Source organism: Heteronotia binoei, chromosome 11, assembly GCF_032191835.1.
Source record: "Heteronotia binoei isolate CCM8104 ecotype False Entrance Well chromosome 11, APGP_CSIRO_Hbin_v1, whole genome shotgun sequence".
NCBI classification, from domain to species: domain Eukaryota; kingdom Metazoa; phylum Chordata; class Lepidosauria; order Squamata; family Gekkonidae; genus Heteronotia; species Heteronotia binoei.
Genome location: NC_083233.1, coordinates 51,387,642 through 51,412,626, shown reverse-complemented (window position 1 = coordinate 51,412,626; position 24,985 = coordinate 51,387,642). Strand labels below are relative to the sequence as shown.

Genomic DNA, 24,985 nt, shown 5'->3' with positions numbered 1-24,985 from the left:
TTTGGGAGCCTTAAAACCACTAGTATTATTTTAAAAAATAGTAAATCGGGCGGGTGCCTCTCTGTGTGTGAATGCTTACAACGAATCGAGAAATAAATCACACTGGGATGATTAGGAGCTAAGCGTCAAGCCTGTGCACGCTTCCTTGCGAGTAAAGTCCTACTGAACTATATTCCCTGCACGGCTTGTGAAATCGTGCAAGGGGAGGAGGAGAATGTGCGTGCACTTTTGTTATATTCCTAATACTTAACAGGCAACCCAGACAGGCCGCTGGGAGTTCCCCGAATGAAATTTCCAGGGTCTGGGTCCCTCTCTATCCCCCACCTGCTTTAAGAAGGCACGCGTGGATCCGGACCGGGAGAGCGGGGGGGGGGGGGGTTAACTTTGAAAAAATCCCTCGCCGAACCTCCGTGGTTACCGCTTCCCCCTTCAGTAATTTCTTTTTTGGGAAGGGGCCGGGGGTCTGCACATGCTCAGAGGCACCGGGAACGCCTCTTCATGTGACGGGCCAGGCGGTTGGAGCAGGCCCGGCTGGGTTCCCGCCTTGCGAGAGGAAGAGGCGGAGGCCCAGGCCCTGGCGCCGCCGGCCATGGAGCGGTTCAGGACGGGCTACGGCGGGGAAGAGGCCGAGGCCTCCGGCTGCGACCAACAGGCCCGACAGCAGGCGCGCCATTACCAGCTACTCTCCGACCTGCAGACCCTGGTCAAGGACCTACCCAGGTGAGGGCAGGGATTCGGCTGGGTGGGAACTGCCCGGGTTGTGCCTCTGCCTGCTGCTCCGCTCGTCGTGGCACCGTGAGGGGGGGGGGGGGGGGAGGCAGCAGGGCCTGCTAATAACAGAATAATTATATATAATTTCCAGCGATGTATAATGACAACAACAGACACGTCGGTATTGCCCTGAGGCGAACTTTTGCCTGTCAGCACTGGTTCCTCGCCCCGCCTCCCAGGCAATCTAGTTTACGGGCTGTTTATGAGGATTACAGTAATGCGAGTGATTACGCTATCAAAGGGAAAGTGGTTTTTCTTTATGTCTTCCTTCACTGGCCTAGCAGCCTCTGGGGCCTCTTGAGACCTGATTTGTAAACAGGACGGCCTCATCCGCTTAAGTCTGCAGATGCATCGTGCATTTCATTTTTAAGGCCCTTCATCATAGGTTCTAGAGTTCATCAACCAACTCTCTGCCCCCAGCACAGGAAATCTAGTCTAGAGTATTGGCACCACACCTGTGTGGTACAGCAGCATGCCAAATATTTGATTCTGAGTTATTCTTTGAGTTGTGATATTGGTGGCTGCGGTTCTTAAATCAGGTTCTTGTTCATTTTCCTTTTATATAGGCAGGTGAGGTTGGCCTCTGACCGCTTGACAGGCATTTTCTGTGGTTGCTCCTTCCTTGTAGAATAGCTGTGCAAAGCATGTAAAAACTTTGGTACCATTTGACAACACTGTATAATTATTTCTCTCCGGCTTTGTTTTAAATTGACCCAAGGTATAAGTAACAAATATAAACCAACTTTGAAAATGTAACTGTGTGTATATGATGCTGTCCTAAACTATACAGAGAAATAATTGGAACTAAACAAAAACATGTCACTGGTTTCACGCTCCTTGTTCCTTTTGTTCTTGGATACTGAACACTGCTGGTGAAGAGGAGTTTGGGGGAATTTGAAAGGTTGCACAGCTGTTGTATTTGGGGTGTTCTTAAAAACCAGCATGGCTCCCCACAATCTTTGTCCCACTGATACTAATAATAAAGTGCCACCAAGACACAACCAACTTAACAGTCACCCCTGATGGGGTTTTCAAGGCAAGAGATAAGAGGAGGTGGTTTGTCACTGCCTTCCTCTGCATATTAACCCTGGTCTTTCTTGGTGGTCTCCTATCCAAGTACTTATCATGACCAATCTGCCTTAACTTTCAAGCTCTGACAAACCCAGGCTAGTCTGGGCTGTCCCACTACTCTTGAGGGGTTGTTGTTTGGTGGTAGAGCATTTGCTTGGCATGCAGGAGGTCCCAGGTTCAGTCCCCAGTATCCACTTAAAAGATCTTGCGGTAGGTGATGTGAAAGACCTCTGCCTGAGACCTTGGAGAACCACTGCCAGTCTGAGTATATACTATTGACTTTGATGGTCTGATTCAGTATAATGCAGTTTCATTTGTTCATGTGTGTTCTTGTTTGTATAGCCTCAAGGGCACATAGGGTACATATTTCTCTTTGACTCTCCCTTGTATTTTCCCTGCAGTTCTTCCCAGCAGCGATTGTCCTATACGATCCTCAGTGACCTGGCATTGGCTCTCATCGATGGGACAGTCTTTGACATTGTCCAGGGCTTACTTGAGATTCAGCATCTGACAGAGAAAAACCTCTACAACCAGCGGCTCAAGCTGCATCATGAACACCGAGGCAAGAAGAGATTCTGGACAGAGTCTACTCTCTGGGTCACAGCCAAGATCACGTAACATGAATTGGTTAACCCACAGCCATCCTCTTGTACTTGCCAATCAGGGTGGTTAGAGTTGTAAAAGTGTAGATTGCACATAAACATGTGCACACTCTAATTTAATGCTGAAGTGATTAATCTAATGCAGAAAATGAGTTCAGGATGAGGATTTGAGCATCTTTTCACATTTGCGTACTAGGTGTGAATGGCAGGTGATATTGTGCCTCTTTTTATCACACACATACTCACATGCATACTACACATACTTTCCAGGTGAGAGAACTAGTGGGTTTTTGTTGCATTACTTGAATTGTTTTTATCTAAGTCATTCAGGACAAAAGTCAGATCTGCTGTTAGCTAGTTAAACACAGAAAATAAGTACATTACTATCTGCCTCTGAGGCTATTGGACAGTTTTGCAACTCCCCTCACACCTCTCTCCCTTTCTGCAGCCAGCCAGCCACTAAAACTTGCTTGAAGGGGAGAAGCAATAGGTTTGCCTCAAACAGGAGCAAAAGCAATTGCAATACTAAAACAAATGATGTGCTTTTGCTTTTGTCAACTGCCAGTACTCAAGCAGGAGATGCTTCATAAACACAAGGAAGCCCAGCAGTGCTGTAAGCCTCACAACATGCCTCTTCTGAAAGCTGCTCAGCAGAGGGAATTAGAGGTAAGGCATTCCTCCTCTGCAGGAGCTGCTAGCCTAAAGGATGTGTCCTTTGGTGTTCAAACAGAGTTGGATAATGTTGTAGATTATAATTTACCTTGATGTCTCAGTTGTGGCTGAGTAGGATTAGGAACAGTTTTCTTCACCATCCTAACATTTTGACAGGTTCCTTCCTCTTCTCTTCTGACTTTGTAACGAGAGAGAGAGTTGGAGGTTCATTGAGTTTGCACAACAGGAAAAAAAATTCCATTGAGATTAAACTGCTTGGGCTTTGCGTGGGGACTTGGAGTCAGGGAAGGGATGATTTCCCATGTCCCACTGGCAGGTGACCCAGGTGGGTCTGCATTTATTCATTTGCTTGCAACTTGTTTCAGTGGCAAAAGTTGTCAGGAGATGTTTGTTCTAAGTGTCTTTTTGCAATTCACTCATTTCTGCAAGGGGTGCAATGACCAAGATGGTGTAGAACAATCTGAAGTGGATAGACAGAGGGTTAGACTTGGTGACCATTATCCTTTTTCTCTTTGATTTCTCACAGTGTGAGTTTTCTGCTAATCTTTTCCCCTTTTCTCAGGCTGTGGAGCAGCGAATCCATGAGGAGCAGCACATGATGGATGAGAAAATTGTCCTGGAACTGGATCAGAAAGTCATTGACCAGCAGAGCACTTTGGAGAAAGCTGGCGTATCGGGGTTTTATGTCACTACAAACACACAGGTCTGTGCAGAAATGAGGCACAGTCAATCAGTACCCTGCTAGGGCTTGTAATCCATTCCATTTCATGCTGTGTTCCAGAAAGGTTCTGAATGAGAAGGTCAGGTATAGGTGACAAGCTTCCCTCAAGGACTGCTTCCTGAGCACTCCCTCTTGTCACATAGGTAGCATTCTGTGGCATGCTCTTTGTGGTGAGGGCGCTAGAACCAGTAGTTCTAGTTATACCCAACTTATTCATTTATTAAATCACTTTTCTAAAAATATTGTTCAAAGCAAATAATAAGAATAATGGAACTACAATCATATGTAAAATAATCAGGGGTGCAATAAAACCACCATTAAAATTCAGCACACTCTTTAGCAGCCCAACATTAGAGATTTTTAAGAAAAGCTACATCAACTAGCTTGCAAAACCATACAAAATTGATAGATTTTGTCCTTATGGTGAAATTAAATTAAAAAAAGGACTGAGTGGGCCTCGCTAAGGAAGGAGTTCACGAAGGTGTCACTATAGGGAAAATCAGACAGTTAGCCTAGACAGACCAACACAACAATAATATAATTGTTTATTTTTATTTATTTACTTAATAGCTTGATTTTCTTGCTGAGATTCAAGGAAAATTAAAGAACTGAAAAACAGGTCAATTGAAACAGTACAAGACATACAATGAACAAAAGTAGAAAACTGCAATAAAAAACAGTGTAAGACAAGATGGATCCATGAAGTTGAATGAGCATTTCTCACAGAATCCTTTGTGAAGCTCAAGGGTCCTTTAGAAGGTGATTTAGTGCAGAGAGGGGTTCTCTGTCAGTAAGGTGTGTCAAAGTATCCCAGTTAACCATCCATTTTCCTTTCCTGCAAACCTGCATGACATGCCTGCCAGCTGGTCTTACGCTTTAGTGGCAGAACAATCATGTGTCTTGGGCTTTATAACAGGTCATTGTTGTACCCCTGCAGAAGGTTCAGTGTAAACCCACACCATGTGATTTGAGATTAAAAACCTTACAGAGAGATCCACAGAAATTACTAGCACCCATCCTACAACCCCAGATATACTAAAGGAAGTTGTTTGGGGAATTAAACAATTGTACTCATGTGGAGCCATCCATATGCAAAGTATACAAGATGATAGGCTCCTGTCCCAAGGAGCTTACAATCTAAATGTTGACATTAGAAAAGAAAGTGGAGGTGGGGATAAGTGAGAATGGATTTGTGCTCTTTCCAATTGCATGTTGTTGGGTTCAGTTGCAGTAATGGAGAGGGATTTAGGACTAAGGGGTTTGCTAAATGCTTGACAAAAAAGATGGATTTTGAGGGGGGGGAGTAATAAATGTGCCTATCTGGCTTCCTTAAGATGACTGTTGGCACAAGGAGCCAGGCCAGTGGCCACTTACAAGTCTCTCACCTTCATACCTCTTTTGTTGACACATTAACCTACTCCAGAAGTGCTCTAGCGCATGGGGGGAGGGGAAAGCTGGGCACACTGTCTTTCTGAAGTAAAAATGTTATTTTCTCTTGACAGGAACTGACTCTCCAAATGAATTTGCTGGAACTGATACAAAAACTACAGCAAAAGGAATCTCTTCCAAGAAGGCCCTTCCCTTGAAAGGGAGACCATACTTACATTACTTGCTTTCCATTTCTAGTCAAGATCCTTCTCAGGTGTCTTGATCAGGGTGGTGGTGATTATTTTTATGTAAAAAGATAGCTGCCTCCTGTTCCCTTGCCAGACAGCAGAAAGAACAAAGGTAAAGATGAGCAATTGCCCTTTGTCTGTTGAGTTATCTGAACGCACAATTCTCTAAAACCCACTAAGGCCAGAAGTTGATTCTGTATTTATGTATTATTTCTTTTGTTTTTTATATTTATAGCTGTTGTCCACTTTCCACATTTCAAGGCTGACATCGGAAAATGTGGTGCGTGACACAGACAATAAACAGTGTTAGTTTCTCTGTAATATCTCTGTGAGTTCTTATGTTTTGGGGGGAGAGGAAAAGAATGAGCCCATGTTTGTTGGCATTTGCCAGAGGCCTGTGGCACTAATGTTGGGAAGTATCTTAATCCCAGAATACATACTTTGCATGATGAGGCATCTGTAGTTAAAGCTTTTAGGTAGAAGATAATGAGAAGGACCTTTCTCTGCTTTGAAAAATTCCTGCTAGTCAAAGGGGGGCTATCCTAAAAAATATATGGTATAAGGCAGTCCCATGAACTAGATTTTTTTTAATACCATCCATGGTGTAAAGTTTAACCTTGCAGTGACCTGAAGAAAGAACAGCATTCAAGTGCAGTAGGCTCTTTTTTTTTTCTTTTTTTTTTTGGAGTTTAAACTTTTTATTAATTAAAAACAAAAATACATTCCAACAAACATCAACTATAATACTAATAACCATAGAATCTACCTTACAAGCCATCCTGTTATGAATACAATATGCAGAGTGTACTCTTAAAGATCAACAAAACTTTCCATGGTATAAGTTTGTGTGAGTTTATGCTGTGGACTAACACAGCTACTCACCTGAAAGTACCTTTCAGAAAGGGAAAGGTTAGACTGTCTGTTCCAAGGTCACTCAGTGAGCTTTACAGTAAAATGGAGATTTGAACAGAGGTCTTCTGAGTCCCAAACCAATTTCTCACTAGCATTACTCTGCCCCCAGGCTTCTGTTTTCCCCAGCCAAGTGATCATTTTCCCACCAGTTGCTCCATGAGTGCATTTTGACATGCAGCTTCCTCCAGTTCTCCTTGAGGCTTTGTGATACTAAGGATTGAGAAACCATGAGGGGAACTGGAGGGAGCTGTGTATCAAAATGCACCCACAGAGCAACTGGTGGGGAATCGATCACTTGCACCAGGGGGAAACAGAAGCCTTGGGGTGGAGCAGTGCTAGTGAGAAATCGGTATCCGTTTGACATTCTGAGCAGTATCAATTAGTCATAAGCTTTATTGCTTTAATTGCCCCAGCAATTAACACCAAAACTACCAACATCAGAATTATAATGCAAAAACAATAAAAGCTCTAATACACATTACAATTTTAGAAAGAAGCTAAGCACTATACCATGCTGTTGCCTTGTGTAATAGGTAGTAAGCATTTATGCCACACAACTTGACCAGAATCAGCAGGGCTACCTTTGTAGCCAAGGACGCTAACAAGGCATCCAAAGAGAATGGCCTGTACCAGGCTCAGAGGAATTCTGGTCTTCAGGGGTTCTAGCAATGCACTTTATACATTACAGAGCTTTGTAAGCAAATGAGGTAGGTCCCTGCTTCCAAGGTGCTTATAGCCTAAATTTCAGCAGTTGAAGAGGTGAACTACAGTGAAAGGGAGTGGAAATGTACCAGTGCAGTCACATCTGTGGTGTTCATCTGGCATAGGCAGGACAGTGACCTTTCAGGCTCTAGTGCCTGTCTGAAGACAAATGAAACAACATGCACACCCTGTCATAGTTCCATCTTTGGATGCAGCCCCACACCAAGGCACATTTGTGGTCATATTATGGCATACCTATGTTTCCAATTGCAGCCATTCATTCTGAGTGCAGGCTGTTCCTTTTGTAGTTCTGCTCCTTTCATTCTGCAGCCAGAATAGTAGATAGGGAAGGAAACATGTTGTCCATTTTAAGATAGCTATGTTGGATGCCAGTTTGCTTCAAGTTCAATTCAAGGTGCTGGTTATGACCTTAAAGCCCTCCATGTCTGAGGGCCACATATCTCCTTCCATATGCTCCCATGTAAGTGGCGGCCGGCCGTGGCGTAGCTGCTGCGCCGCTAGTAGACTTCCTGAGGACTTCCCCACGCTGGAGCTGAGGGAGATGGTTGCCATGGCAACACTGCTGCCATAGGCATGCAAGGGAGGCGGAGACAGCCGGAGGGGCCAGCCCACCCCCCATTGGCCAGTCCTGGCGCATGCACCATGGCTCACGACAGGGATGGGGAGAGGCAGCCCCAAAGAGGCTGATAGCCATCCCCAACCCACCCCCAAACAGAACGGAGCCAATGATGGGCAGACCATCAAAGGCAAAGGAGAAACATCCCACCAACACGGGGAGGAAACAGGAGTGAGGCTGGGCATGTGCACACGAGAAGCATGGCTTGGTGGCGGGGTGGGGGCGAGACAGGCCCACACGGGACCATGGAGAAGCCATCAATACCCTCGCACCCTCCCGCTGCCAATGGCAGGCAGACAAGCAGGAAGTACCAAGTGCAGGAGTTCGCTGTCATAGCGGTTGGACTGTGTGTCTGGGAGTGAGCAGCCCAGCAGCAGACACGCCCCTACCCAGAGACCCCCTGTGCCGCCCTGTCGCCCCCTGCCATGTGCACGGAACACCTCCCCCAGGGGCCGCAGAAATCAGGAGTGCGAATGCATCAGCCGCAGAACTCACTTCATCAGCCCCCCTTAGTGCCCTGTGCACAACAGCCCTGTGGGGTCGGGTAGGCTGTCAGTCCGGGCAGGCCAAGGGGCAGCACTCCCCTCCCCAGTCCAGCCATGTGGGGGGCAGCATGGCGGCTCATAGACCGTCTCCCCCCCCCCAAAACCAAGTCTGCCCACCCTCCCAGGCATTCCCTCAGAGAGGCCACTGACGGGGGGGGGGGGTGTTGCCCAGGGAACATGCAACAGTTGCCAAGCAGGAGAGACAACAGAGGGCACAGCTCAGACTTTATTTTTCCGGAACAGAGTGCAACAGTCTCCCTGGCGCACGCTGGGCAGTCTCACCGTGGGCGGGGCTCCATTCAGAGCGGCAGGCAGAAACAGCTGAGGGAGTGGGGGGCAGTGGAGCGACACACGCGGAAGCCTCTCTGTTACAGTCCCACCTGCAAAACGGAGAGAGATCAAGAGCACCTGCAGAGGTGGTGGCTGGAAGAGCAGACTGCGTTGCAGCTGGGCGCTCTCTTAAAGGGACAGTCTCTGACCCACCTCCCCACATTGGGGCAGCTGCCACACACACACACCCTGCCCCTCCAGGGGTTGGAAATGCGGCAGAGGGCAAGCCAAAGGAAGGGAGCAGGCGGCAGCACAGGGGAGCGGGGTCAGCAAATGCCCCCTGCCGGAGCCCACTGCCTGGTTCAAGTGACAGACGCTCGCACACCAAGCGGTCGAGAGCGAGAAGAGAGGGAGGCGGAGGGGGCAGTGGAACCTACCCAGCCATGGGCGACAGTCCTCACATGCAGAGCCTCCGGGAGCCCGAAACCTGTGGAGATCTGGAAACAAGAGCAGTTAGCCCCAGGGGAGAGACCTCTCTCTCCCCCTCGCAAGTCAAAGATACTGTCAAAGCAACCGTGCAGTGCAAAACCCATCACCAATGTGCCTGCCTGTCCCTCACTCTAAGTCTGTATGGCCGGGTGCTCACCAGCAGAGCTTCCCACCAAGCAAACCTGTCCCTAACAACTGAGTTGTGCAAGGCAGAGCGGAAGTATTTCTAGGATGGGGGGGCGCGATTGGGGACCGGGGAGGGGGCTCGCCAGGCCGAGGTGCGAAGGGATTGGTGAGGCAATCACGGCGCTCCCTAAGGGGTTTGCGAGCTTCTGCAGTGGCAGAGGCAACCTTTGTTTTTGATTTTAACAAGTGCCTATGGGACACGCCGCTATTTTTGCTGGTGTGACATTGCGCCTCTCGGGGGCATGTCATGGGCCAAACTGCTCAGGAAGCGGCCTAAGCCTGGCCATGCCCCCAACTCCACCCCCTCCTCCGCCTGAACGCCGTGCTCCACCTCACTTCCACCAGCCCTTGAGCATAGCCCTCAGGCACCACTGCCTTGGGCGGAGCAGCGTTCGGGCGGCCCCGCACCCACATAACTCCCCTCCACTGTGGCGGTGCCGGTGGTATGTCGGCGCGCACCCTTCCTGCGCCCACATAGCGGCTGTCTGCTCCCAAAAGACTTTCCGCCCCTTTTCGGATTGTGCTGTTAGTCTGCCACCTGCTGGCTGTTCCCCCACTTTGGGTGGCTTGCCTGGCATGAACTGGAGCTTGGGCTCACATCAGAGTGGGCTCCCTGATGAGATTAAGGGAGCCTCCTCACTGGAGGACTTCCAAGAGTCATTGCAAGGCTTGCCTGTTTGCCAGGGCCTTAATGGTATATGAACAGGCATCTCTTTTTTGGAGTATGAGAAGTGTTTGGGGTTTTTTTTTTTAAATTCTACTTGGTTTTAATTTGTAGTACTTAAACTTTTTTATAAGATGTCTTGAGCTCTAAAAGGAAAGGCATGGAATAAATGTTTTAATATCAGTTGACAAGCTGGCTGAGCTGTTGTTAATTTGGTGGTTACCACTAACCTTTCCAGGTATTCTGGTTAGAACTGGAAAGTTGCCAAAGACAGAATGAGGTGGGGAGATAGGGAATGAAAATAAGAAGAAATCAGAGACTTATCTAAGCAGAGATTGAATGTCACAGACTAAAAAGTATCCCCCTCATTTGTTTGTGGTATAAATAAATTTGAGTGCAAGCATATTCCGTTTTGACCAGCATTCTGTTTCTTACAATGCCAAGCAAATGCTTCTAGCAAGCTCACAAGTAGGCTATGACAGCTGTCCTGGCTTGCAACTGGTATCTGAGGTATACTTACCTTTGAAGACAGAGGTTCCATTTAATACCATGCCCAACAGACACTGGCAGATTTCTCTTCAGTGTGTGAATTGGTTTAGAAGATATTGGATTTATATCCCGCCCTCCACTCCGAAGAGTCTCAGAGCGGCTCACAATCTCCTTTACCTTCCTCCCCCACAACAGACACCCTGTGAGGTGGGTGGGGCTGGAGAGGGCTCTCACAGCAGCTGCCCTTTCAAGGACAACCTCTGCCAGAGCTATGGCTGACCCAAGGCCATTCCAGCAGGTGCAAGTGGAGGAGTGGGGAATCAAACCTGGTTCTCCCAGAAAAGAGTCCGCACACTTAACCACTACACCAAACTGGCTCTCTGGTTTACAGCCAGCTACAGTACAGGATGTCCTAACCTGGATAGCTCAGGCTAGCTCAATCACATCTGTTCTCAGAAGCTTAGCAGGGTATTTAAATGGGAGACCACCAAGGAGACTAAGCAGGGTATTTGAATGGGAGACCACCAAGGAATACCAGAGTCGTGATGCAGAGGCAGGCAATGGCAAAGCACCTCTGAACCTCTCATGCCTTGAAAACTCTACTGGGTCACCATAAATTAACTTACTATGTTAGTGGACAGGTCACCAGGCTTTTTGTGTCTGCAGATCTGTGTCACAACAGGCAGAAATCTAAGCAGGCATACTTGCTGTCCTTGCACCAGTTTATAGAGAGGAAGAATATAAGAACATAAAAGAAGCCATGTTGGATCAGGCCAATGGACCTTCTAGTCCACTGTCACACAGTGGCCAAAAAACCCAGGTGCCATCAGGAGGTCCATCAGTGGGGCCAGGACACCAGAAGCCCTCCCACTGTTGCCCCCCACCCCATGCACCAAGAATGCAAAGCATCACTTGCCCCAGACAGAAAGTTCAAGCAATACGCTGTGCCTAACAGCCACTGAGGAAAGCTGCACCTGTTGGGTTCCAGCAGTTGTTAAAATGTCAGGGGAGAGGGGGTGGCAACCCAACACAGTCAGTTTCTCCCCTGAAGGGGTGGAGCAAAGAAGGGAGGACTTCTCCTACTGTTGCCCAGCTCCAAAAGATGTCAACTTCCTTTTTGGCTGGTGCCGGGCATCTTGCTTCTGCTCCAGCGCCAGCATCCTCCCGCCCACCTTCGCTCCTGTTTCCTCTGCAACCTCTGGGTTTGCTGGGCAGCTGGCTGCGCGGGGATTAGCGGCAGCTCCTTCCCCCCCTCCCCCCCCTCTCCCTGCCTGCCTTCCTTCATGTTTAAATAATAAGGCCGTGACGCAGCGCTGTAGGGCGAGGGCAGGGAAGGCCCCGTGTGCAGCTGGCATCAGCCGGAGGCTTGGCCACCCCGACAGGTAAGCAGGGCCCCAGACCGGCGGGGGAGGCGGTTTTGAGCGAAAGTGGACCGAGCCGGGCTCTCCATCCCTTGGGTAGGTTCCCTCTGCATACAGAGAGCGGCCAGCCCAGCCCATTCTAGCAGCAGGGCTGGGCTGAAGCCACCTGCCACGCAAGCGCCCGGGCCCGCAGCCAGTCGCAGGTGCCCGTTAAGGCCATGGGGCGGGGGGCGGGGAGGACAGCCTCGCCGCAGCCGGGGCGCTTCCCTGGAGGGCGCCGGTGTGTCCGGCGGAGTCCGCCGTCTTCGTGGCCGGGAGGGAGCTGTCCAAGGTGGGGCATGTGCTGATTCTGCCACCCACCCTGTCCACAGCGGCTAGCATGGGCAAAGCTCTTTCCAGGCAGAGAGAGGAGTGCATAAACACCCAATTCCGAGCCTGAGAAACAGGCCCCCGCCCAGGTTCTTCGGTTCCAGCCATTTATTTTGGAAATGTTCTTCAGCTGTCCCTTCCCAGGTTCCTTAACGAGCGACCCCTTGAAGGTATAGACACACACCTGTATTGTATACAAACGCAGACCCAAAATGTGTTTTTAGTAGCATGCGGACGATATGTGAGTCTCAGCATGTGCCTGTTTCCCTTCCTTTATCTGAACGACTGAAGTCAAGTCTACTCACACATCTGGGGTGGGCAGGGGGCTTAATAGGGTTGCCAGCTCCAGGTTGGCAAAGACCTGCAGATTTTGGGAAGGGGAGGGGCTTGGGGGGTATAATGCCAGACCGTCCACCTTCCATTTTCTGCAGATCATTTGTAATCCCAGGAGATCTCCAGTCACCACCTGGAGGTTGGAAATCCTAGGAGCTACCAGGGGGGAAGTTCAACATTTGGATAGGCTTCCATCCCATCACCTCTTTCTTTTGGCCATTGCCCTTTTCTTATTAGGGTGTGCCCCCCCCCCCCCATGATAATCCCTGCTGTTAGGCACAATACCTCCATCTGAAAGAACTAAAGCCAGCTCAATATATTTTGATGCCAAAGGCAGCAAACATAGTGGCACTCACCCCCAGCTAGTTAACATGGTCGTTTTGTCATTTTTCTTCCCACTCCACCCAGAAATTGAGGAGCCCACACTCAGTTTTGCCAGATGCTCCCTAGACCCAATTTTTTAAAGACTCATGGGTCTCTTTGAAGGGAGAAGAGAGAGGAAATAGATTAAAAACAGGATAATTGTCTGTTTTGTGGATTTGGTGTGAGATTCCTTGCAGTTGTCTGCAGGTCAAACATCTACCCTCAGGAAATTTATGTTGATGAGTTGGGGAGTTTTATTTATTTATAGTTCACATTTATTTATAGTCCACATTTGTCACTGAGACTAAGGTGAATTATAGCATTTAAAACCATGCAATGAGGATGGTGTAAGAAATACAACTGTGTGATAAAACAGGTCTACTGTCATGAAACAATGCAATAAAATAGTATATGGCATCTAAGAAATGCAAAACCTGGATTACAGAAATCTGAAAACAATAGAGAACAAGATAATGTGCACAATAAACAATGCCATAAACAGTAATTGTCTCTTTGTAAAAGCATCCTCCTGAACAATTCCAGTTTCACTACAGTCTTATTCCTCTAACAAAATGCTCTCCTGAACAATTCTGTTTTACACATTCAGCGGAATTATTGAAGTATGGGAGCCTCCCTGACTTCCGCAGGCAGACCAGTCCACAAAATGAGAGGCACAACAGGGAACACTTGGGTATGGGCAGCTGCTGATCTCACTCATCTTACTTGTGACATTAATTTTCAGAGGCAGCCTTTTCTGATACAGGTGCTTGGGCAATTCCCTTGGTGGGATGACATCTTTACAATGTGATGCCTTGTAATTCTCCTTCTGCAAGCTTCACCTTCCCCCTTGCCCAGGCCTTTAAAAATTAATTTTCAGAAGGGGTAGCAGTGGGCTTGGCTTTAGTACTTAGGTATGTTAATGCATACACAGGAGAAATCCCAAGGAGGTCTACTCTGCAGTAGAGCCTATTTTATTCAGCAGGCTTTACTCCCAGGAAAGAGTTCTTCAGATTGCAATCCAAGGTGCCGTGTAGTGGCAAGCTGCTTGTGAAGCAGAACATACTTCGTAAAAAGTTTTGAACAAATCCTTTAAAAAAAATAATTTAAACGTATAGAGCAGGCCATTGAAAAAGGACTTTATTATTACAGCATACAACTGTTGAAGAGAGAACTGGGTGGTGCAGAGTGTGGAAAGGCACTTCTGGCAATGATACCCTAAGAAAAGGTATCTAAAGCTCATGCAGGCAACTGTTCTTATTCCCCAGCATTGAAAGATATGTGGGAGACTGTTCTCCAGTAGCAAAGGTCTGCAACCTATGGATCAGAAGACAAATGTGGCTCAAATCAGGCTCTTTAAATTAAGATATGGGGGGAGGGGGGTTGCGCAGGTGAGATGCTAAAATAACTAGAATGTGAAGGAAATGGCAGGCAAAGATTTTTATGGGACTAAACTGCTTCTTAGAGATGCTTTACAAACAGGGAAATGACAGAGGTGAACAGCGGCCAGTAATTTAGGAGTAAACCCTGCCCAGATTGATGCAGGTGGACAAAAACAATTACACAGGGTATTCCTGTGGATATTTATTGCTTGTTGAGAGACTTCATATGTGCCACTTTCCTAATAAAGAATTTGCAGCAACCATTAGTTGGGCTGCAGAAACTTTGTGGATCACCATATCAATTATCAGCAATGTTCAGTTGTATATTTTCAGTTACACTTTCTTATGCTAGCTTTCTGTTGATCTCTTGTTGTGGATTTTGCTCTTAAACTGGTTTTTTAACTGTGATAGGTTGCTGACCCCTGCCCTAGTAGCAAGAATTAGCTTTCAAAGCGCCTGAGCTCCTGGAAGGAGCATGGGGCATTAAGGAGGAGGAAAAGATTCTGGTGATTATGGAACTGATAGGGAGAGAGGTGCTGTCAAAAATCCAACCCTGGGTCCCCTTGGGTTATTGCCCCTTGTCCCTTGAACAATACCCAGCCCTGTGGATCCTCCACATTTAATGTACACAAGCAAAACAGGCCTTTAAAATATATAAGGTTTACTAAAGGATTTAAAAAGAACATTTCAATATGCAGTACAGTTTCTATAGCTTAGTAACAGAGAAAATATAAAGAAGCTAACTGTTCTGATACATCAAATACCTGATATTAGATGGCAAATCTTCTTGCAGCATAAAATTCAAGCAGTAGTATAAAAACATTCTATATGTTACAGCATAACATATCAAAGCTATTACAGAATGCTCATTATAGCATGAGCATAAAGTTAGCATGACTTCCTTTTGGCCGCCCTACACCCTTACTATAGCCTCTTGCCCTCAGGCACCAGGTGGTCTCTTGGATCCAATCAGGAATCTCTCTTGCTAAAACTTTGCAGGAGATGTTAATATCTTCTCCTAATTCCCCCTCCCATCTGCTTATATACAACTGACCACAAGTTCTCACAGTTACCCAATTACCACCTTGAAAGAGATAAGGATGGTATCTGCAAGAAGGCCCAAATCATGAACACCTGCAAGCTGGAGCTACCCTCTAATAATCACAATAACCCTTGAGGAAAATGAGAGTGCTTGCCTCATAGGGTTCCTCTGATATTCATGGTACAGACCCTCCTGGACTGCCAAATTTCTTGGACTAGGCCCCGTGAAACACTTGGGAGTTCTCCTTCATTCCAGGTGTGTATGTAATGGTAAAGAAAAGAGAGGGGAGGTGACAGTGGGCATCCTCTCCCTCCCCAAGACCAGAGCCCAGCTCCAGGTGAGCACCACCATTCCTTTCCAACTTTTCTTATTTGAATTATTTGGTCTCTTAAAAAAGAAAAAGTAAACTACACCCTATTTCTAGGCTAGCTCAATCTCATAATTTCCCAGAAGCTAAGAATGGTTGACTATGGTCAGTACTTGAATGGGAGACTATCAAAGAAGTCTAGGGTTACTAAACAGAGGGAAGGCAATGGCAAACCACCTCTGTTTCTCTCATGCCCTAAACTGATTTGACAAGCATTTTCCGTCAACACTGCTTTGGATTGAAGAGGGACCAGTGAAATCATCCTCTCTGTGTATACTCAGAGGCATTCCTTAACTTGATTGCACTAAAGCCCAGACAGACCCTTGATATTGGAACAGGGTCCTGGCATGAGCTCCTGGTAAATGTGAAACCTTAAGTGAACAGAAATGCCTCCACGTTTGCCCCACCCCAGTGTCACAGCACATGCTCACAAAATCTTCCTATAAAATAAGGGACAGCTATTCAGCTAGCAGCACTTTTTAGCTGAACCTGTTCTACAGGCACCTTCAGCAGAACGTTTTGTTCATTTCCCTCAAGCACAGGTTGAATTTCCAGGTATTCAGTGGAGGCTGAGGGTCACCTCTCTCCATTTCTTTGCTGCTTCATTGGTGTCTGACCAGTATTTTTGCCCCAAATCACTGTTTATATGCTGGTACAACTGGATCAGTTCAAGTAGACCATTAATGTGACTATTCTTTTCCTTGCAGACTTTCAAGCCGAAGACTAAGGAGAGAGTGCTCTGCCTTCCTACTGTTGGTGGTGACAGGCTGACCCCACCCCACCACCACCACCACCACCTTCCTACCAAGATGGTGAGCCGCCTGCCTCGCTCAGCAGAGCTGACCCGCTTCTGCCAGAAGCTTAATCGAGTGAAGACTCTGGAGGATGACATGATGGAGACTGCCTTCAACCGATGCCTGACCACTTTTGACTTGACACTGCTAGGCATTGGGGGTATGGTGGGCTCTGGCTTGTATGTGCTCACTGGTACTGTTGCCAAGGAGACGGCAGGGCCTGCCATCGTTATCTCCTTTATCATTGCTGCCTTTGCCTCACTGCTCGCTGCTCTCTGCTATGCAGAGTTTGGCGCTCATGTACCCAAGACTGGCTCTGCATACATGTTCACATACATCTCTGTGGGTGAGATTTGGGCCTTCCTGATTGGCTGGAATGTCATTCTTGAGTACATGATAGGTGGGGCAGCTGTCGCCAGAGCATGGAGCGGCTACCTGGACTCCATCTTTGATCACAGAATCAAGAATTTCACTGAGACCCATGTTGGCACCTGGAGTGTCCCATTCCTGGCACATTACCCAGACTTCTTGGCATCAGGCATACTGCTCATAGCAACAGCCTTCATCTCCTTTGGGGCTCGAGTCTCATCTTGGCTCAACCATGTCTTCTCTGCTATCAGTATGGGAGTCATCCTCTTCATCCTTGTGATGGGATTCATTCTGGCTAAGCCCCAAAACTGGGGGGCAGCGGAAGGGGGATTTGCCCCCTTTGGCATCTCAGGCATCATGGCGGGGACAGCTACATGTTTTTATGCCTTTGTGGGCTTTGATGTTATAGCTGCATCCAGCGAGGAGGCCAGGAACCCTCAGAAAGCTGTTCCCAGAGCTATTGCAATCTCACTGGGCCTTGCCACAGGGGCCTACATCTTGGTTTCCATGGTGTTGACACTGATGGTGCCTTGGCACTCCTTGGACCCTGACTCCGCCCTAGCTGATGCCTTTTACAAAAGGGGTTACTCTTGGGCTGGCTTCATTGTGGCTGCTGGATCCATTTGTGGTGAGTATGGGCTGAGGCCCAGGGCTTGGGCTTTCCCAAAATCTATATTAGCTTCTCATCACCTGCACTGTCACCGGAGGCCAGAATCTCCCCTCCCTTGTTGCCATCCTGCAAGCTGTGGGCTGTTCTTCCTCTCCTCTTCCTCACTCATTGTAGCGTAGAGAGAATACAGGCTATCACCTTTTTGTTTACACATTACAAAAGCCTTTGACCCAACAGTTATCTTGCCAACGGATGGGTGTTCAGCACCAAGACTGAACAAGGCCAAGCTGTTATGAGCCATTCGTGAGGGAGAGGGTGCAGGACTTCTCTGTGTAGTCTGATCCAGCATGCAGCCCTTATGTTCTGTCACAGTACTGTACAGTTTGTCCTTTTCATCTCAGGCAGCTCAGAAGAGGGAAGGGTGAGTGGGTGGTCCTTCTAAACATGTGCATCTCCTGTTTCTTTCCAGCAATGAACACAGTTCTCCTCAGCAACCTCTTCTCTCTGCCACGGATTGTCTATGCCATGGCAGAGGATGGGCTCTTTTTCCAGGTGTTCTCACGTGTCCACCCACACACACAGGTTCCTGTGGTGGCCATTGTGGTGTTTGGCACTCTCATGTCTTTGCTGGCCCTCATCTTTGACTTGGAAGCCCTAGTCCAGTTCCTGTCCATTGGCACCCTCTTGGCCTACACCTTTGTAGCAGCCAGCGTCATTGTTCTGCGCTTCCAGCGGGCCAAGTCCCAAGCACCAAACCCACCTTCAGAAAGTGAGAATGCACCACCAACATCTGCAGAGACCATTGGTGCCAGTGAACCAAAAGAGTATGAATCTTTCTCTGACAAGCTGAACTTGGTAGGCAAGGAAAAGGCTAAAAGTCAGCGGGAACCAGGACAGCTTAAGGCCATTTTTGATCCTTACTTGGACTTCCTCAGTGATTTCTACCCAGGAGAGGTGGTCACAGTGGCTGTTATCATCCTCATGGTGTCTGCTATCTGCTTGTGCTCCATCCTGGTGTTTGGGAAGAACCAGCTTCACCTGCCCACCTGGAGCTACAGCTTGCTGATCATACTGTTCAGCCTGGCCTTTGTCGTCAGCTTGGTTCTCATTGCGGTTCACGAGCAACAAAAGAAAAGCCAGACATTCCAGGTAACTGGGAGAAAGCCTAATAAGGGATTTGCAAGATATCTGCTGTCCTAAATACTCTGCGGTTCCCCCCACCCCCACCCTTTCCATTCTCTTTTCCTATTGAGGCAGCAAATTCAAGCTACCACTGTAGGAAATATGTGTTTTTGTCATGAAGTCTGTTTCTGGTGAGGCAGACACAGGACAGCTTTCCCACAAGCTCTGTTTGAGTGCAGAGTCTCACGCCATGATTTTGCTAGAACTTGATCATGGGAAATAGTAGGCCTCCATGTTCATTAGTAAGTAAGCAGTGAATTAGATGCTAGTTTTGGAGTCTGCAGAGCAGCATCAGTTCCCTTGAAAGAAATAGCATGACCTTAGAAAGCCTGCCCCCTCACTAACTCCTTGCCACTGACTTCTTTCTTCACTGGTTGTGTTCCAGCTGTCAAGGTTTTTCCTTCAGCAAATGAGATATGTTTCCTATTGCAGTGGGGAGTAGCCCTCAGACATCAAAAACCACTCTGCTGGGGGAAATGTTAATGTTGCATTTCCAGAGAAGGTATTCAGAATAATCGGGGGCCTCTATCTTCTTTCAGCCAAACCCTGTTGAAAAGCCCCTGAATTGTTGCAGCCTGTCCATCTCATCTTGGTCTCCTTTCCTTTTTAGCTCCCCCTGGTACCACTGACTCCAGCCCTCAGCATCCTCCTTAACATCTACCTCATGCTGAAACTCAACTACATGACTTGGCTGCGCTTCTCTGTCTGGCTGCTTGCAGGTGAGTTGGGGACTGGCTTCTGAAAATGGATGTTGAGAGGGGACTGGGTGGAGTTTGGGGGGAGGGGAGTGAGGCAGCTCACTGGACACTCTGCTGAGGCTTTGGAAGGGGGAAATTCTTTTCTCTCACCCCTCTAGAAAAGAAGGCAGGGTGCACAGGCAACCCACCAAATGCAATGTGGACTAGCTTGTTTTCATTCCTCTCCTCAGTTGTGAACAAGAATATTGAAATGATGATGGTCATGTCCACAGTAGAGCTTGAAATGCAATGGATGAATTTTCACATTTAACAACTTAAATTTTAACCTAAAAAATATGGATTTATTTATGTATTTATGCACCCATTTCCTCCCCAATGGAGACCAACAGTGGCTTACAAGCCCCTTCTATTTTATCACACAAACAACAACCCTATGAGGTAGATTAGGCTGAGAGAGAGTGATTAGACCATGGATGGCCAATGAGCTTCCATGGCAGATACTAGGGCTGTCAGCTCTGGCATGGAAAATTCCTGAAGTTCTGGGGGAAGTTCTTGGGGAGGGAGCAGAGTGGGGCTGTAATGCCACAGAGCCTGTACTCTGAAGCTGCTATTTCCTCAAAAGGAAATAATCTCTATTACAGAGATCAGCCTCAATTTCAGTAGAACTCCAGGCCCCACTGGGAGGTTGGTAACCTACCTCCACAGTTGGGATTCAAACCTGTGTCTCTCAGATTATTGTCTAATACTCTATGCCAGCAATTCCAGAATTGAAACTGGACATCAAAATCAAGAATTCAGATATTTTGCTTGATCAATAGTTAAAATTGCCTATATTTTTTCAAAACAATATCAGAACATGTAAAATATAGCCAACTACTAACCATGCCCTGCAGTGAAATCTTCAGATATCAAATTGTTGACAAATATCAAATATTCATCGCATGTTTTTAGATATTCAGTATTTAGGATTACCAATCCCAAATTGGGGGCAGGGGATGCCCTTGTTTAGAGGTTCTCCCCCTACTTCAGAGTCATCAAAAAGCAGGGGTGGGGAAGGAAATGTCTGCTTGGTACTCTATTGTACTCTATGGATAATGCTTCCCATAGGATATAATGGAGAATCAATCCGCGGATACCTGGGGCTCGGGAGGGGGTGCTGTTTTTTGAGATAGAGGCACCAAATGTTCAGTACAGCATCTGGTGCCTCTCCTCAAAAGAACCCCCCAAGTTTCAAAAATATTGGATCAGGGGGTCTGATTCTATGAGTCCCTCAAAAAGGTGCCTCTATCCTTCATTATTTTCTAATGCATTTAAAAGGTGTGCAGTCCCTTTAAAAGCCTTCCCTTTGGAGTTCAATCCTGTTTGTCACACCCTTAATAATTTCCCTATAATCTATCAAAGCTTCCCTCCACATCCCTCCACTCTTTACATGCATGATAACAGAATGTTAATCTGCCTTTAATTTACTATGGTTTTATAATTTTTATGTAAATTGTATTTTAACTGTATCTTTTATGAATTGTATAACTGATCATGGTATATACCATGTCCTGTTAGCCGCCCTGAGCCTGCTCCGGCGGGGAGGGTGGGATATAAATAAAACTTATTATTATTATTATTATTATTATTATTATTATTATTATTATTATTATTATTATTATTATTATTATTATTATTATTATTAATAATAATAATAATAATAAATGAGGAACAGAGATAGATAACTTTGTTTGGCTTCCATTGCAAAGATAACTTGGCCAGGATGTTCCAATTCCTTTCATTTTTGGCCTTGGAACTCCCATGATCATCCTGGAGCTGGTGGCCAATTTTGAGATTCCTGATGAGTTATGCCTGCTACCAGGGCTTTTTTAAAACAGGAATGCAGTTCCAGCTGGCTTGGTGTCAGGGGTGTGGCCTAATATGCAAATGAGTTCTGCTGGGCTTTTTCTACAAAAAAAGCCCTGCCTGCCACAAATTGACAGATGGACATGAGGATTCTTTTATTAGTATAGTTACATGGTAACTGCCAGCCAAGTGATTTGTTTTGTTATGATTTGGATCAAGGTCATATTTTTTGGGGGGGCAGGTGGAATCTTTGGTCAGGGGGCCCTTGGTGGCTCTTGGTAGCCCTGCTTGACACACTTTCCACAATAGCCACCTGTTTGGTGAAGTATAGTATTTTGTCCAGGTCAGGACTGGCCCGAGACTGTCCGGCACCCTAGGCAAGGCTAACTTCTGCCCCCCCTCACTGATAACATCACCAAGTCACATGGGGGGCACCTAATTCGGCACCCCCAGAAGGCTGGCACCCTAGGCAATCACCTGCTTTGCCTAGTGGCAGAGCCAGCCCTGGTCTGGGTGCCCTTTTAAGCTGACAAGCTGCAGAGTTTGTCCTTTGCTGCTAGAGCCCAGGCTTGCGGGGAGAGACTGCCATTTAATCACTTGGGCAGTATGCCTTTTTTCTGTATGCTAACTCAGTGAGTTTGTCTCAGCCTGGGATCTGAGTAAATGATTGACAAACACTTCCTGGTCAGCTAGGTAGTTTACTTTTGTCTCTCATTAGAGCTGATATGCTGCTCTTCCTGCTTCCTTCTAGCTAGTGGAATCCCATTGTACTGTTTTACATAGAATCAGAGTTGGAAGGGACCTCCAGGTCATCTAGTCCAACCCCCTGCACAGTGCAGGAAACTCACAAATATCTACATGTTTATTTATTTGCCACATTGCTTAGCCTGCAGTAACGAGAGCAGGTAGGGGAATAGCTCTCCTAGAGATATGCCAGCCCCCTCCTCTCTGAATGCCCAGCTTTCATTTTAAAGAAAATCCTCCAGCCCTTTCATGGTAATACCAGTGGAGGTGTGCAACCTGCCTTTTAGCAATTGCCCTGCAAATAAGGAGGAAGGGAAGCTGAAGAGAGCAGTGCTGCTGGGCAGTTAACCCTTTATTGACTGAACCCATTCTTCTCTGGCTGGTTGCATAACTTTTTCTCGATTGTTTCTTTTTTATTTGTTTGTTTCTCCCCCTTAACAGTGGCAATGAGAACAAGAGCACTGGGAAGAAAATCTGACTTGACAGCTACACTATTTTGAGGGAACTTTCCCTATCTGCAGTTAGGAAATGGCCCAAAGTATAAACTAGGCCAGGGGATTGGGATGAGGTGGGAGATGGCAGTGCTTGGAAGCACTCAGCCAGGCGCCTGATTGGTTTGTTTTTTCATCATTGCTTGGAAGTCACCCTGCAGGATCTGGCTTGTATGAAGGACTTTTCTCAAAGCAGAAAAAGGTTGCAGGGGGTTTGACACAATATCGAACAAACAGAAGCTTTTGAGTTAAGAAGGGATTGAACCTGGGGTTTTCTGTATGTCAAGTTCTTCTGAGCTACAGCCCTTCCTAAAAGGTTAGTGTGACATACAGAACACATACATACAAACCCCAACAAGTGATGCAAGATGGGGGGGGCGGGGAAGGGAGAAAGCAAAGGTCCATTGAAGCTTTGGAGTCTTGTGAGCAAAAATTCTACTTCATAAACTACTAGCATTAAAGTTGTGAGTGAGCGATTTGTCTGCTGCATAAATTAGTTTCCTCTGGGGCCACCTTTACTGAGTTAAGGAAAAATCGTGAGCTGGAGGCTAAAAAACTGCGAGAGAGTTCACACTAACTCAGCTTCGAGGGAACACTAGGGGGGCGTGATATGTAATGGAAAATATATAAAAGTTGAGTTTTGGTGAGAGGAATCTCACAGGAAGGGGAGATGCAGGAACTGACCTTTGATCTGGATGTGATATCACAGGACATATCATTACAAAATTATTAAATTCCTTTCCTCTAACTCCATCCTCCCCAAAGCTCCAGGAATTTTCAATCCCAGAGTTGGCAACCCTACCCCAAGGAGCAACTGGACACCTGGTACTTAAAATCAAATTAAATTCGAATTAATAATTTGTAATAATATTGGATTTACAGGGATTTTTCTGTTTCAAATTAACTTATGCTCTCCCTGCAATCTTTATGCTCCTCATCATAAATGATTTAGTTCTGGGCCTGCACAAAGGGATCGTGGTGTGATTTTGACCTATGGTGATATGTTTGGATTTGCTTTTACTCTTGTTCCTCTTTGCCTTAGGCTTGCTGGTCTACTTTGGGTATGGCATCTGGCACAGCAAAGAGAACCTGCGGGAGGCTCAGGGGCACGTCATCAGTGCCCGCTATGTGGTCTTCCCTAGCAGCAGCCTAGAAGAGACTGTCCAAACAGTTCAGCCTACCACGCAGCCATCTCAGGGGTTGGATGAAACAGCGGAAGAAGAAGAAGCAAAGAGATGATAGGGAAAGCCTATGAAGAGGAGACTCTCCACCGTCCCTGCCTAGCCTCCAACCCACTGCTCTGTGGAGAAAATGGCCCTCGTCCATCCCAGCCAGGAAGTCTTTGAGAGCGGCCAGTTACTCTCAGTGCAGCAGAGAGTCATGGTTTTAAGTTTCTTGCTTATGCCCCCTTCCTCTTGCAAGATGGCTGCCCATTCTCTTCTGTTATCCAGCTTGGAGTTGGGCTTCTATCAGTTGTAGGTTTCTCCCCTTCTGTGGCCACATATCCGTGATACCTGCTTGTTCATGTTGCCTTTCTTTAGGATCTTAGTCTTCCTGTAACAAGAATTTGATCAACATTGGAGGAAAATGGTCCATTTAGGTTGTGCAGATGTGGTCTGGATTGTGGTTGCAGGCAGGCACCTATTATTTCATACCAAGGCAGGCTGAATAGGCTTCCTCCAGAAGAGAGCTGAGATCATGACTAGGCAAGAACCTTTTCTGAGCTAGGTGATCCTTTTTCTGTCCTCCACAAATACAGTCTGAAGTCAGCAAAAATGGCAAATTGTGGGGGAGGAGGGTACAAAAAATGGGCATTTTCAGACTCTTGAGTTTCTCTCCCTTACAGTCTTTGGGTAGTGTTTGGATGCACTTTCAGTGAATCTGAGCATACATTGAAGCCATTGCGGCTTTTCCCATCACATTAAGGACAATGGCTTCTCCAAAAGTACCATTTCTATCACAAGCAAATAGCCCAAATGTTTGGAGGCTCTAGATTAGAAGGGCCAATAAAGATGGAGCCAATCAAGAAGATCTGTCCAGGAACTTTCAATCAGGTGTACCCAAGCAGAGGGCAGTAGCATTCAAGCGAAGGGCTCAGTCTTCCACAACTTTTTCCTGTGCCTGTCCTGCTAAAGGGAATGGGCACTTTCTAGAGTATGCCATGCAGTTCCTGTTTGTTTAAATGGGGCCTCCAAGGAGAATTTCCTTGTGGATTAGATCCTAAATTCCTGAGTGGAAGGAGTGTTACCAGGCTTTTCTTACCCAAAGCACTAAAATGCCTTGTCCCTATTCTACACCCAAGGTGCATCCCTCATTTCAGAGCTGCATCACAAAGGCACCAGCCTGTTCAGATTCTCTGCTCTACTCAAAATGTAATTTGCATCTTTTGCAGCTCTCCCTTGTGACTTAAGTTTTAAGAGGGAAACAGCAGTAAGTGCTGCAGTAGACAAGCCAAGGAACTCCAAAATCAGATGCTAGCACAAGACATTAAACCAATTATTTTGTATTTGTTTACCTAATTTATACCTCATCTTTCTCTCCAATGGAGATCCAAAGTAGCTTACATTGTTCTTCTCCATGATTATCCTCACAACCCTGTGAAGTAGGTTAGATGGAGAGAGTGTGACTAGTCCAAAATCACCCAGCAAGCTTCTCTGGCCATGGGGATCTGAAGTTGGGTCTGCTAGGCCC

The 24,985-nt window shown here is 46.8% G+C and overlaps 2 protein-coding genes across 2 annotated transcripts; both read left to right on the top strand.

Annotated features, from left to right (window-relative positions):
* The first annotated feature begins 237 nt into the window (after positions 1–237).
* DGCR6 (DiGeorge syndrome critical region gene 6) lies at positions 238–5,774 on the top strand. The gene is made up of 5 exons (XM_060249214.1): positions 238–720; positions 2,244–2,404; positions 3,010–3,110; positions 3,679–3,819; positions 5,340–5,774. The coding sequence occupies exons 1-5, from the start codon at positions 470–472 to the stop codon at positions 5,421–5,423; spliced, it is 738 nt and encodes a 245-aa protein (XP_060105197.1). The 5' UTR covers positions 238–469; the 3' UTR covers positions 5,424–5,774.
* Positions 5,775–16,354: 10,580 nt separating this feature from the next.
* Positions 16,355–24,240, top strand: SLC7A4 (solute carrier family 7 member 4). The gene is made up of 4 exons (XM_060249953.1): positions 16,355–17,352; positions 17,804–18,483; positions 19,127–19,235; positions 23,337–24,240. Exons 1-4 carry the CDS (start codon positions 16,371–16,373, stop codon positions 23,531–23,533), a joined length of 1,968 nt encoding a protein of 655 aa, XP_060105936.1. The 5' UTR covers positions 16,355–16,370; the 3' UTR covers positions 23,534–24,240.
* Positions 24,241–24,985: the final 745 nt, after the last annotated feature.